Source organism: Petaurus breviceps, unplaced genomic scaffold (assembly GCF_028583685.1).
Source record: "Petaurus breviceps papuanus isolate PSGF00001 unplaced genomic scaffold, PetGlider_PUasm1.0 91041, whole genome shotgun sequence".
Taxonomy (NCBI): Eukaryota; Metazoa; Chordata; class Mammalia; order Diprotodontia; family Petauridae; genus Petaurus; species Petaurus breviceps.
Window position 1 is genome coordinate 37,422,577 of NW_027187400.1, and position 14,166 is coordinate 37,436,742.

At 43.8% G+C, this 14,166-nt stretch overlaps 1 protein-coding gene across 1 annotated transcript in view; it reads right to left on the reverse strand.

Moving 5' to 3' along the window:
• Nucleotides 1-14,166, reverse strand: part of PRKCZ (protein kinase C zeta) — a 239,807-nt gene that overhangs the window by 196,228 nt on the left and 29,413 nt on the right. The window contains exons 4-5 of the mRNA XM_069078743.1: nucleotides 11,287-11,376; nucleotides 6,230-6,280 (exon numbers count right to left, since the gene is read on the reverse strand). Of these exons, the coding sequence (XP_068934844.1) occupies nucleotides 6,230-6,280; nucleotides 11,287-11,376 (141 nt within the window). The remainder of the gene's footprint in view (nucleotides 1-6,229; nucleotides 6,281-11,286; nucleotides 11,377-14,166) is intronic.

Sequence of the window (14,166 nt, forward strand, 5' to 3'; positions counted from 1 at the left end):
GATAGGCCCTGCTCATAAGACAGAAAACCTCAATGGTACCTGAACTCAAGGCAGTCTTCTGCAGACAGAACACTCAGAATGGACTCTGCCATTGGGTTTGGGGGAAGAGATATGTATGTCATAGGAACACAGAAGGGAAAGTTTGGTCACAGAGCCCGAGAGTTTCTCATCATTCAGGAGAAAGGGAGCTAGATCTGAAGGAAAGAGACCCACTTTCCCACATCTTCAGATCGTGAGTAAGAGTTGGAAGGGTCAACAGGGGCAATCTAATTCAACCTCCTAATTTTACAGATGAGGAAACTGAGGCCCAGGGAGATGATGTGGTTTTTTCCAGCTATCAAGTGACAGATCTTGAGATTTCAACCCAAGTCCTGAGGACCCCAAGCCAGTCCCACACTGCCACTCATGCTACCACCAGTGTCAGATCTCTCCCATCCTAAATCTCCTCTTGAAAAGAGATGTAATGAATTAGTGAATGAGGGGGGGGGGGGGGGGTATGGAAGGTGGGGTTAGGACCGAAAACATTGGGGAAATGAGTTAGTCCTTTTATTTCCTTCAAGGCCTAGTTCTGATGGCACCTCTCTTTCAAAGTTTTCTCTGTTCTCTCCTGCAACCTTTTCAAACAAGAGCCTGGATCATTCCCCCTGTGTGTTTTCTCCTACCTCTTTGGCTCTGTCCTTCCTCCCTAGCTCTAGAACCCTAGACCAGTGGGGCCAATTCCTATGCTCAGATTCCCTGTCTATCACAAGGAAATCTGAACTTGAAGAACTGAGCTGGACCAGGAGAAGCCTCCCACACAGCTCTGTCTGGGGGTAACACCACAAGCTCATCATAAGTAATAGGATTTTGGAGCTGGAAGAAATTGAGAGTAGATGGTATGTTGGGTTCTGACTCAGAAAGACAAGGGCTCAAGGCCCACCACTCCCACTTGAGTGGCTAAGTGCAGAGAAGTCTAGTCTTGGAGTCAGGAAGACCTGAGTTCAAATCCTGATGGAAAACCAAAACCTGCTCTTTTTTCCCTAAAGGAAATGGCACACTGAGCTTGTTGGGAGATCAAAACTCCCAGACCTCAGACTCCCCATTCTGACATGTTATGGACATTTCAGAATAACAGTTAGCATTTTGGGAGTAAAATCTTTGCAATAAGCATTTACTGGATGCCACTGGGCAAAGGCACTCTGCTGGGCAGTGGGAATACAAAGACAAAGGTGAAATAGCCAGCCCCTGCCCTCAAGAAACTTACATTCTACTGAAGTGAAATAAAATGTACAGAGAAAATCATTCAACAAGCATTTATTAATCTCCTACTACATACATGCTAGCACTGTGCTGGGGATACAAAGACAAAAATTAAATAGCCCCTGCTCTCAAAGAGCTACTAGAATGATATAATATGTACATAGGCAATTGTTCAAGAAGAAAATATTAAGCACCTACTGCATGCCAGCACTGTGCTAAGCACTGGGGATAGAAGGCAAAAATCAGTCATTGCCCTCAAGGAGCTACTGGAGTGACATCTGTATACAATCATATCTTCAGAAAGCATCTATTAGGCACCTATTGCATGCTAGCTCTGTGCTAGGCACTAGGGATGGAAGACAAAAATCAAACAGCCCCTACCCCCAAGGAGTTTACATGCCACTAACATGAAAAATATAATTTTTGGTTTATTTCTATCATATAGCCTTTCCCTGTGAGCTATTTGTGAACAATAAGTTTAAAATATTTACAATGTAAAAGGTAAATTACACAGCTAATCCACATTATTATATAGTAATAACATGAGGCAGCCAGGTGGTACAGTAGATAGACCTCTGGGTCCAGAGTCACTGAATTCATATACTTATCACTGCGAAACCCTGGGCAAGTCATTTAACCTCTGTATGCCCCAGTTTCCTCACATTCAAAACAGGGATAATCAAAGCCAGCTTCCAAGGTTGTTGTACGGATCAAATGAGACAGTATTTATAAAGTATTCAGTGCATTGCCTAGCATAAAGTAGGTGCTTAATAAATAGCCATTCCTTTCTATCTCCCTAATACTAAAAACAGCCAATATGAATAATAAACTTTCTGGGGGTGGAGACACTCACACTTGGGAAATGGAGGTGAGGGTTCATCCACTGTCAAAGCTTCATTAGATCTTCTATACCAATCACTTCTAACAGCCACCCTCTCTCTCCTGAATCCCAATCCTACTTCTTGGCAGCTGACCTGCCAAGTGCCTGGACCTGGACACCTGGATGCCCCTCCATCAAGTTACACTTTGTAATTGTTGAGCAGTGAAATTGTCACCTTCAGCTTTTCTCTGCCAATGAGCTAAGATCTTGGGGGCCAGAGGTTGGGGAAAGAAGGAGTCCACCATCTCATTTGAGTTTTTCTGCTCCTAGAACAGCTCCCAGCCCACATAACCCTTCTAATCCTATGGGATTGTTGGTCAAGTCTTCCCATAGTTTGACGGACACAGACCTAACGAGCTGTTTTATGTGTAAGCCTATCACTACAGATCTTGAACTGGAAGGAACAAACCTTAGAGGCTGTTTAAACCCATCCCTCATCTTAAGATGAGAAAACACAGCATCATGGGAGTGAAATGACTTGGCCAGAGTCATTTCAGAAGTGGGAAGTATCCAAGGTGGGTTTGGAAGCCAGGAACTCTTGAATCTAGAACAATGCTCTTTCCATTGAACCTCTCCCCTATGCTGTCCTCCCTCCTCCCCCAACCCAGCACCTGGACTGAACACTGCTTGATACGGAAACTTTTCTCACCATTATGGTGCTACTGTCCTTTGGTATCCATTCTCTTTGGACATTTTTCATAAAATGTGTACATCCTTAACCCTTTCCATCTTCCTCCTAACACATACACTTTAAGTATTTAGACTTATATAGTAAAGAGAGTACTACTCTTAGAACCCTGAAGATCTGGGATTGTGCTCTCCCTCAGATACTTACTGGGTGAATGACCCCTCTGGACCACCATTTTCTCAGCTGTTAAATGAGGGTTGTACTCAAGGGCCTCAAAGGTCCCCTCCAGCTCTAAATCTATGATCTGTGTGACCTTGGTCAAGACATATAACCACTCTGGTCTTCAGTTTTGGACTGTGTAAAATAAGGGGATTGGACCAAAGGGTCTTAAAGGCCTTTCCAGCTTTAAATCTACAATCTCATGATAATCCTGCAGACATTTCCCCTCCCACAGCCTCTGTTTCCTTATTTGTAAAATGAGGAGGTGAGACTAGATGATCTCTGAAGTTCCCACTTTGATTCCACGACCTATGACTGTAAATAGCCTTGAAATCTGGACAAAGATGACATCAAGACAGCAGGAAGGAATGTGACCTCCTCCATTTTACGCTTCATGGGCCTCTGGGTAGAAGGAATAAAGATATTAAAGGTCTCACAGCACAGGGGCACTCGGTAAGATTGATATAAAGACTGGATGAGAAAAGCCAAACTGGCCAGTGGTAGTTTCCAAGGACCACCAAGTGATGCACCACTTTTCCACAGTAAGATGGTGGCAAAGCACTGGGACTGCCACTGACAATATAGGTGCATGACTGGCACTGCCAGTCTGACTGGGGGCCTGTTGACCAACCACCCAGCCCAAGCCTGAGCATTCTGGACATTTCGAGACCTTAAGGGTTTCCCATCACTCAGTATTTTTTCCCCACTCAACTCCATTTGCCCATCCTCTGCATGTTGCCTCCTGCATAGCCCTGTGGGTAACACAAGGCAGTTCACTGACACCCACCATCACCCTTTGAGTCACCTGAAATTTTGCTTCTTTTCAGATCATTAGTTTCAATGAATCACAGTAATTTAGCATCACTGAGAGAATGCAGGACTTAAATAGATAAGTTTTTGTGACATCAAATGGCAAGGGATCATTCAAGAATTGCCTGATTTCCCAAAGAAGACCCAGCTGGTCATGTTTCTCTGCTTGTTAATGGTTCCGGTGTTTTGGCTATCAACAGGACATATCCAAAAGACACACACTGATGAATTAACACTACAGTATTCTCACTCAACTTCACATCTGGAGTTCACGAATTCACGACTCTGGAGTTGGAAGACATCTCATTGGTCTATTCCAGTCCATACCCAAAGAGAGTCCTTAGTACAACACACTCAAAACAGGACTAAGTGACTTGTCCAGGGTCACACAACTAGTAAGCATCTGAGGCCACATTTGAATTCAAGAAGATACCTGCCCCATTCTACTTTTAGATAACTCTAGTTGTTAGGAAGTCTTCCCTGATAACATGTTAAATCTCTACAACTTCACTCAGTGTTTCAAAGTTGTGAACTCTGGGGCTGAACAGAACATCTCTCAGGCGCCCTCCACAAGATACCTTTTCAGGTTTACTTGAAGAGAGTTAGTTTTGGAAATAGCAACCAGATCAATGATATCACTCCTGAAAAGGGTTAAGTTAATTAATTGCCCTCTGACTCAAATAACCATTCCCTTTTCATTCTCTGCCCAAAGCACTTCTCCCTGGCTACCACTCCACAATCAGTAGTACTGTCTTCCCCTATTACTCCAAAGGGTCAAAAATGACTAAACAAAGCCACCATGACCGGGGAAGTTATAGAGTACTGGATAAAGTGAACTCTTCCTGAGTTCAAATTCAGCTTCAGACATTTACTAGCTGTGTGACCCTGGGCAAGTCACTTCATCCTGTTTGCCTCAGTTTCCTCATTTGGAAAATAAGCTGCAGAAGGAAATGATAAACCACCCCAGGATCTTTGCCAAGAAAACCCCAAATGAGGTCACTAACTAAACAACTAATCAACAACAAAATTAGAATGTAAGCTCCTTGAGGGGAGGGACCATCTCTTGCTTGTTGGTTCAAAGCCTGGCTCACAGTGAGCATCTGATAAGTGCTTTTATATCCATTCATTCATTCAATCATTCACTCATGCATTCAACTATCACGTGCTAAAGAATTAACTCAACAGATTTCCCATTCAACTGCATGCTAGAATCTGGGCAACACACATTCTTCATCTACTTGTTTTTCTAAGTATGGACTATTATACCAATTTCATAGATCTCATAAAGAAGACCTAACAAAAAGGATCTATGCTAAGTCCTGGGGAGACAAATACAAGCAGAAAGGTGGTCACACAAGCTGCTAAGTGGCTCAGGCTAAATTTGAACTCAGATCCTCCAGACTCCTGGTCCAGCTTTCTCTCCACCAAAGCATCTAGTGACTTAGGTGTTCAGAGTGTACATTAACTCATATAAGGATAAATGCAAACAAGAATGAATAGCTAAGTAAACAATTCTGATAGGGAATGTGTAGGAGAGAGTAAGAAGTTATTATACTTTAATGAAATTAAACTGATTTAAATGGACATAGGTACTAAGCAAGTTTAGGTTGATTGTACGAATGCTGAAAGTTAAGCTTTTAATAAAACATGTAGTTTGTTTGGTTTTTTTTTGCAGGGGGGAGGTGGAAATCATGGTGCCCCTAGAGGCCACATGTAGAAAAGAAACCAAACCAAATGGAACAGCAGCATCAAAGGGCACTTAGGTGGGTTGACTAGAAGCCAGGAGGGCAGAGGTGAGGTCAGCTATGGCTGCCCAGCCCCTCTGATCACCCAGGGCAGAGGGAGCCCATCTGAGATTTCCCATCATGCCACTGACTAACCAAATGGGTATCCAATCCTAAAAGACAGAGAGGTTCCCAATCCAAGACCCAAAAACAAAAAGAAATAAGCAGGATGGGGAAAAAAGCCAATTGTACTGAAAATGCAATCTAATCTGTATTCACTCTCCATCTGGAGGCTTCAATTTTTCATTTTTTCACAAGGTCACAGAATTACTTATCAACAAAAAGAGGTGACATTTCTATAGGGCTTTGCGGCTGGCAGAGCAGTTGACAAACATTATCTCATTTGAATCTCACAACACCCCTGGGAAAGAGATAGCACTGGGACTAGTAATCATTGTTTTTTAGAGGAGAAAACTGAGGCTCAAGGAATGTAAGTGACTTGCCCAGAGTCACACAGCTAGAATGCATCAGGGTTCCAATCCGACACCATTCTTGCAGACAACTCTATTTCCACAACATCATGCTGCCTGACATTTTTATAACTAGACTAGATTTACCCCGAGACAGGAACATCTTTGGTATCAAGCAAATCCCTCTAAAGCTGTTCAGTTCAACTCTTCAGAAGTTCAATGCCCTCCACCAAAATGCTAGGAAGTTTGGAGTACTCACTGTCTTCTCCTGGGCAGGGCATTCCTGGCTTCTCTGGGATGCTTGGAAAAACTGAACACAGACAAAGGAAAAGGAGTTAGTGCCTTGAGGAGATGAGCCCTCCTTCTTAATAATCTGCATATGATTTGAATGCTCAAGTATTTCTAAAGAATATTCTGATGAGAAACAAGTCAGTCTAGAAATGCCTTTAAAGTCAAATTCTGGATAACCTGCGTATATCTTACGCATGCACCCGCGCACATGGTTAAAGGTCTCAAAAACACAGTGAGACAATCTTCAAGGGAGGGGAGAAGTAACAAGCAATTGGGTTATAAAAGATCAACATACAATATTTTAAAATCTATCCAGAGATTCTGGAATTAATCTTAAACATGTTGATAAAATCATTTCTTTAAAAGGCATCTGATAAATTTCTTTTTTCCAAATCATCTCCACCTTCTGGAGCAAATTTGCCTTTTGCTTACATAACACCATTAAAATGGATTATTCAAATACCCCAAGGAATCTGTGATCTCTTCCAACCCACCCATACCTGCCCATCTCTGAATCTTCTGTCATGCCTTCCCATAAATCAGATGATTAATCACTCATCAGAAAAAAAGAATTTTAAAAAAGTAGAAGATTCAGGACTGAGATATTAGAATCCCTTCTGCCTTCTCTTTCCCACTTAGGAGTTCCAAAGGGGAAATGACAAGACCAGGAGGTTAAAAATACAAAATACCGTGGTCACTGCCATACTCTCCTTCAAAGAGATGGCTTGTGAAGCCCAGAGAATTCTCGAACACAGGTTGAGAACTAGGGATAGAAAGAATAAATTTGCACACCAAAGTCCTATGCTTTGCATCACCAGAATCTGCAACCCATCTCTGAACCTGCAAAGCTGAGAGGATGTGTAAATTAAAGAAATCTGACTATCTCTATCACTCAGTCGATAAACATTTATTAATTGCCTACTAGGTGTCAGGTACTACATTAGGTACTGGAGGTACAAAGAAAAACAAAAGACAGTCCCTGCCCTGCTCACATTCTAGTGGAGGAGACAATAAGCAAGTAGTTATATACTCACACGCTACACACAGGACAAATAGGAAGCAATCAATGCAGGGAAGGCACTAGAATGAAGGAGGATTGGGAAATGCTTTCTATGGAAGGTGGGATTTTGGTTGGGACCTGAAGGAAGCTGGGAGGTAGAGAATGAGGAGGGAGAGCATGGCAGGCTTTGGAGGCAGCCAGAAAAAATACCCACAGTCAAGCAATGGAGGGTCTTGTATGAGGATCAACCAGAAGGCTTCATAAGGAGAAGGGATATAGGACAGAGGTCAAGGAGAATAGTGGAAGAAGGCATATGAGTGTTTTGGAGGAGAAGAAGGGAGAAGAGGGAGGTCATGGCAAATGCATCAAGGAATGCACTGGGGAGGCAGAGGAGGGCACAGAAGGCTTGAAGAGGAGAGCTTGGTCATAAAGGGCTTTCAACACTAAACACAAGATGCTCTATTTGTTCCTGGAGATTAGGAAGCCACTGGAATTTACTGAATGGGGGCAGGGGTGACGTGATCAGATTTGTTCTTTAGGAAAATCACTTTAGCAGCTGAATTGTGGATGACTTGGAGCGGGCAGAGGTTTGAGGCAGGCAGGCAGACCCACCAGCAGCCTATTACAATAGTCCAAGAATGAGGTGGCAAGGGGCTGCACTGGAAGGAGGGGAAGGTGGCATATCAGAGGAAAGAAGAGAGCATATTGGAAAGATGCTGCATAAGTTAAATCAACAGTTAAGCAATAGATTGGATGGGGGGAGTGATGAGAGAGGGAGGAATCCAGGATGATTCCCAGGTTGTGAGTCCGAGGGACTGGGATGATGGTATTGCCCTCTACAGTAATAATGATAACAGGATGTAAGGGGAAAAAGAGAGTTCAGTCTTGGACATGTGAAGATGTCAACAGGATATCATAGGCAGTTAAAGACACAAGACTAGAGGCTAGGGCTGGATAAATAGATTTGTAAATCATTAGCACAGAGATGATCACCGAATCCATGGGAACTAATGAGTGCCAAGTGAAATGGTACAGAAGGAGAAGAGGGCCCAGGACAGAACTTTGTGGGATACACTCAAGAAGCCATCTGATAGGAGCAGGAGAACCAGGAGAGATGAATGTCCTGCAAACCCAGAGAGAAGAGAGTAGCGAGAAGAAGAGGGCAAACACCAGAGTCAGTGCCTGCAGAGGGGTCAAGGGGGGATGAGGATAGAGAAGAGGTCATTAGATGTGGCAGTGAAGAGATTACTGGCAACTTCGGAGAGGAGTGTGGATGGGATCATGACCAGAGTCTGCACTATAGAATTAAGAAGAGAGTGAGGAGAGAGGAGGGGGAGGCACTCATTGTAGACAGTCTTCCCAAAGAGTTTAGTCACAGAAGGAAGGAGAGATATAGGATGAGAGTTAGTGGGACACAGCAAGTGAGGGTTTTTGTTTTTTCAGCACTTGCAGACACGGTCATGGTTGCAGGCAGCAGACTAGCAGGCAGAGCTTGAAACATAAGCCAGGATAACAAAAAAGCAATCTGCTGGAGAACACAGAACACAATGGAGGTAGAGGGGTTAGACTTCCTAAGGAGAAGGGGTATGGGACAGAGATCAAGAAGGAAATAGTGGAAGAAGGCATATGAGTGTTTTGGATGAGAAAAAGGGAGAAGAGGGAGCTCATGGCAAATGGCCTCGATTTTTTTTTTTTAAGTAAAATATGAGACAAGGTTCTCAGCTAAGAGGGTGGTGGGAGGGGGAGCCTTGGGAGGTTTACTGTTGTTCAGTTATTTCAGTTGTGTCTGGCTCTCCATGACACCATTTGAGTATTTTGGCAAAGATACTAGAGTGGCTTGTCATTTCCTTCTCCAGCTCATTTTACAGATGAGGAAACTGAGGCAAACAGGGCGAAGTGACTTGCCCAGGGTCACATAGCCAGGAAGTGTCTGAGGTCAGATTTAAACTCAGGCCTTCCTGACTATCCACTGTGCCACATAGGTGGGAGGTTTGAGAAGGGATAAAAAGGTTTGAAAGAGCCTCTGTGGAGTGTGGGATAGTAAGTTGATAAGGGAGGTATAGTAGGATTGCCTGGCTGCAGAGAGGGCCCAGTAGGGGTTATATAACATAAATCTCTAAGAGATCCAGGCAGAATGGTAGCGTGATGTTCACCACCTTTGTTGAGCAGCATGTGTGAAGGAAGGAAGGCAATGGATAGTGAAAGTAATCCAAGGCTGAGGCAGGGCAGGGCACAATGGGCAATATGATAAGGGCGCCAGGGACTCAAAAGAAGAGGAAAATTTTGAGCTGGACTGGTTCACCAAAGGGGTCAAGATGGGGAAAAAAAGAGAGCAGTTACTGCAGAGGCAATAACTTTGGAGAGAAAGGAGGGAGTCGAGGACTCAGAGGTCACAGTGTGGACAAAGAAGAGGGTTGGTAGGGGAAGGCAGAAGGAGAAGTGGGAAGCCAATAGACTGAGTCAGACAAGGGAATTTCTGAGTTCATGAACATGGAGGTGGTATATTTTTAGGTGATAGTAAGATCAAGGGTATGACCATCTTTGTGTGTGGTTAAGGTGGGGTAGAGGAGTAAAGTCATGAAAAGCAAACAGGTTGAGGAATTGAGAGGTTAGGGTACTCAAAGTCTCAATATGTAGGTTGAAATGCCCTAGTATGAAAGCAGGATTTGGGGAGGAAAGAAAAGCTGAGCCAGGCACGAAACTCCTTGAGGAAGGAAGGGAAGCATACTGGAGTTTTGTAGACAACAGCTACCATAATTTTGTTTAAGTGATAGAGTAGATCATATGAACCTTGAAGAAGGAGAAGTAAATAAGTGACAGTGATGGAAGGAGATCTTGGAAGTGGCACTGGGGACCAAGTAAGAGCAGTGGAATAAAAGTGCAGCCAGTGCTGCAGAGGGTGGCCAAGGAGACTGTCATCAGGGCTCAGTGAGAGCCACAAAATGGAAGGAATGGGAAAGGAAAAGATTTAAGACAGAAGCAAGTTTGCTGCCTATGGAGCGGGTATTCCGGAGGGAAGCGTGGAGCATTTGACTGGGACTTTTCGGGGTGGGGTGGATTGAGGAGAGTAAGAATAAGGAATCTGTCTATTAGTGGGAGATGAGGCAAGTAGGTGGTGTAGTAGATGGAGCACCAGACCTAGAGTCAGGAAGACCTGTGTTCAAATCTGGCCTCAGACACTTACTAGTTGTGTGACCCTGGGCAAGTCACTTCACCCTGTTGGCCTCAGTTTCCTCATTTGTAAAACAAGCTGGAGAAGGAAATGGCAAACCACTCCAGTATCTTTGCCAAGTAAACTCCAAATGGGGTCACAAAGAGTCGGACACAACTGAACAAGACAGGGAATGGGTTTGGATGATGAACTACAAAGGTTCAGAATCACTAGCATGTGGAGAGTGTGACCAGGTGGGAATCTGTTCATCATTAAGTGAAAAATTTAGAGAGATTTCCAAAAGGACAGAAACAAGAACAATGAAGCTAAGAAAACAATTAACTTTCCACAAGTAGAAAATATCTCTTTACAAGAAATGTCTCTAATAGTTAATGATCAAGTTAATAGTAGTTTAGAATTATATATCTAAACAATAGAGAATGTAAGCTCCTTGAGGGCAGGATCTTTCTTTTTTCTGTCTCTTTGCACCCCCCATACTTTGCACAATACCTGGAATACAATTAGACTGGATTGAATTTAGATTCATCAATTTTGAGAAAAGGTAACAAAATGATGATGTTATGATAAGTATCTGTGGATATTCCCCATCCCCTAAGAGTTGTGAAAAGGGCCACTGAGGGCAAGAGTGATCATTAGCTTCTCCATGCTGGGAAGCATAACTGGAAAGAATAAATGGTGGGATAATGTATCTGAACTGAAAGAAAAACCACCCACCTTCGCCAGCATTTAGAGCCTACACAATTATTTCATCAGTCAAGGGTTAGGCTGAATCAAAGGCATGAGCCCCAGTTAAACCATTCTCCAAAGAATGCCCCATGAGAGAGGTCAGGAAGCTTAATTTTCAGCTACTTGCCATGAATGATGAGTCCTTCATCTCTATTTTGACAGTACAGGCGAAAAGCTTCTTCCAGTTCCATCTGAGAAGATATGGTACATGGGTCACCTAATGAAATGGAAAAACAAGGCAAGAGATACCACATGAACTCAGTGCTATGTTTGATGCACCTCTTTATCGCTTTCAACAATGCCACCAACTTGTTTGATGTCATCAGAATCCAGGAATCTCAGAGGTGGAAGGAATTTTGGAAACCACCTAGTCCAACCCCTCCATGAGCAAGAATCCCTGTACCACATATGCACATGTGGTCTTCTGGGCTCTGCTAGAAGACCTCCAAGGAGAGGAAAGTCCCCACCTCTTGAGGCAACCCATTACCTCTCATGGTTACCAAGTTCGTGGCATCAACCCTGGGCAATTTGTGCCCCTTGTTCTGTCTCCTGGGGGCCAAACATAAGTCAAATCCCTATTTCACAGGACAATCCTTCAAATATTCAAGTCTCCTCTAAGCCTTTGTTCAGGAGGCCTTTATGTAAAAAACAAGTCAGAGTGATGCAGTGGACAGACAGCCAGAATTGTAGTCAGGAAGGAATGGGTTCAAATCACACCTCAGAAACTTACTGTGTGATAATGGCCAAGTCACCCAACCTCTCTAGGCCTCAGTTTCCTCACCTGTAAAATGACAGGTTTAGAATCAAGGACCTTTAAGGTCCATTCCTGCTCTAAAGCTACAGTCCTATGATCTTCACCCTCCTACCTGTCATCCAGTTTATCAACATCCTTCCTAAAACAAAGTGCCCAGAAGTGAACACGCTACTCCATACAGGTGGGATGTTTTTGAGGAAAAGCCTAAGGGAAGTTTGATGTCTACATATGTCACAGTCATCATATGACACAATGAAAAGCCAGATTCCATTTTAAGTCAGCAGGGTTCAAGGACTGCCTCCACTTCAGAGCTGGGAGGGACCTCCGAGGGCAAGTCAGGTGCCCATATTTTACAGATGAGGGCACACACTCAGAGGGGAAGTCACTTGCCCATGGTCTAACTACATAGCTGACAAATGGCAGAGCAAGGATTCAAACCTGGGTTCTCTGACTCCAAATTCAGCATTCCTACCTTACCATGGTGCCTTCTCATACTAAATTCTACAATCCAATGACCCAACCTTGAGAAAATGAAACCAATGTTTTAGAAGTACCTTTCTTTTGAGGGGGGAATCTCAGAATGAATTTTAAAAGGGAGAGACAAGAGTAGTCCAGGTCTATGAAGTGTGGACTGGGAGTGGAAAACCTGGGGCTTCAATGTTACACATGGCCCTCTAGGTCCTCAAGTATAGTAGCCCTTTGATGAATCCAAACTTTACAGAACAAATCCCCTTAATAAAAGGATTTATTCTGCAAAACTCGGATTCAGTCAAAGGGCTGTACCCAAGGACTTCGAAAGCTACATGTGGCCTCATGGCTACAGGTTCCCCACCCTTGGTCTGGACCAATGTTCAACCTGGTGGAAAATTCCTATCACCAAGAAGACTGACTGGCTGATTCATCTATAACTCACTGTCAGAGAGTTGCCTGGATCTCTAAGAGCTTAGATTATCTGTCCAGTTTTGGATAGACAGATCTCAGGGTCACATCTCAAAATCAGCCCTCCACCCACTAAGCCACACTGCCTCTCAACAGTAAACATGACAAGAGAAAATGGCTGGCACCAAATGACTCAATCCCATGAAGGCCAAGGTCAGAGGAAAAATGTTTAGGTCTGTTGTTTACAGAACTGTCTGACGTCCTTTACTTTACAGGTATAATCTGAAAAGGGCACTCAAAGTGCTTCTTCTACATCCTGGGATTACTTGAGAGGAATATTACAAAAAGGGAGCTAAATTTTAATCTTCCATGTGATTCCAATCTACCTGGCTAAGGCCAGCAGAGGGAGCCCCAAAAGATGTATCCTCTACAAAGAGGACACCTGGGCTGGAAGGAATGGAGACATGTACAGGTCCAGCAGGCCATTTCAAGAATGCAGATACTGATAAGCAAAAGGAACACCAAATATTGACAAACAAGAGCCAGGGAAGGGAAGTGTGTACAAACTCAATGACTGTGACAGAGAGCAATAAATAATGTGGACAGTCAACAGGGAAGAGGGGAGAGAGTCTGCACTGGAACCAGGAAGATTTGGGTTCAAGGCTGCCCCTAACACACCCACACTGAGTGCCCCCAGAAACTCTAACGTGCAGATAAGGTGCCAACTAGAATTGGAAGAGGAAGTTGAAAGAGAGGAAAGGGGAAAGGAGGGAAGGAAGAGAGGAAAGAAGGAAGGGGGGAGACAGAGAGAGAGGAGGAGGGAGAGAGAGAAGGGGTAGAGAGAAGAGGAGGGAGAGAGAGAAGGGAGAGAGAAGAGGAGGAAGAGAGGGAGGAAGAGGGAGAGGAGAAAAGGAGAGGGATAGGGAGATGGGTGGGGGAGGAAGGGAGGAAGAGAAGGAAGGAAATTATAGAGGAAGGGAGGAAAAAAAAGGAGGGAAAGAGGGGGAAATGGAGGAGGGAGGTGAGGGAAAGGAAAGGAGGGAGAAAGGAGAGGACAGAAGAAGGAAGAAAGAGTAGGGAAGAGAGAAGAAAAGGAGGAGGGGAAAAGAAAATAAAGAAGAGGAGGGAAGAAAAGGGCTCCATATTGACTTAGAAAACCATATATTCTATGGTGTTCTATTGTGTTTTTATTTATTTTGTTAAATTGGATAACTACCTGTTTCCCAACTGCATTTTAATCTGGTTCAGCAGCATCAAAGTATACTCTTTTGCAGGCTCTGGGTCAGTGATTCACTCTTAATACTGAAAAGGTCAAAGAGACCAGACTCTGGAGGCCAAAGAACAATGAAGGCCAAGTTCACCTGCCCCTGACAA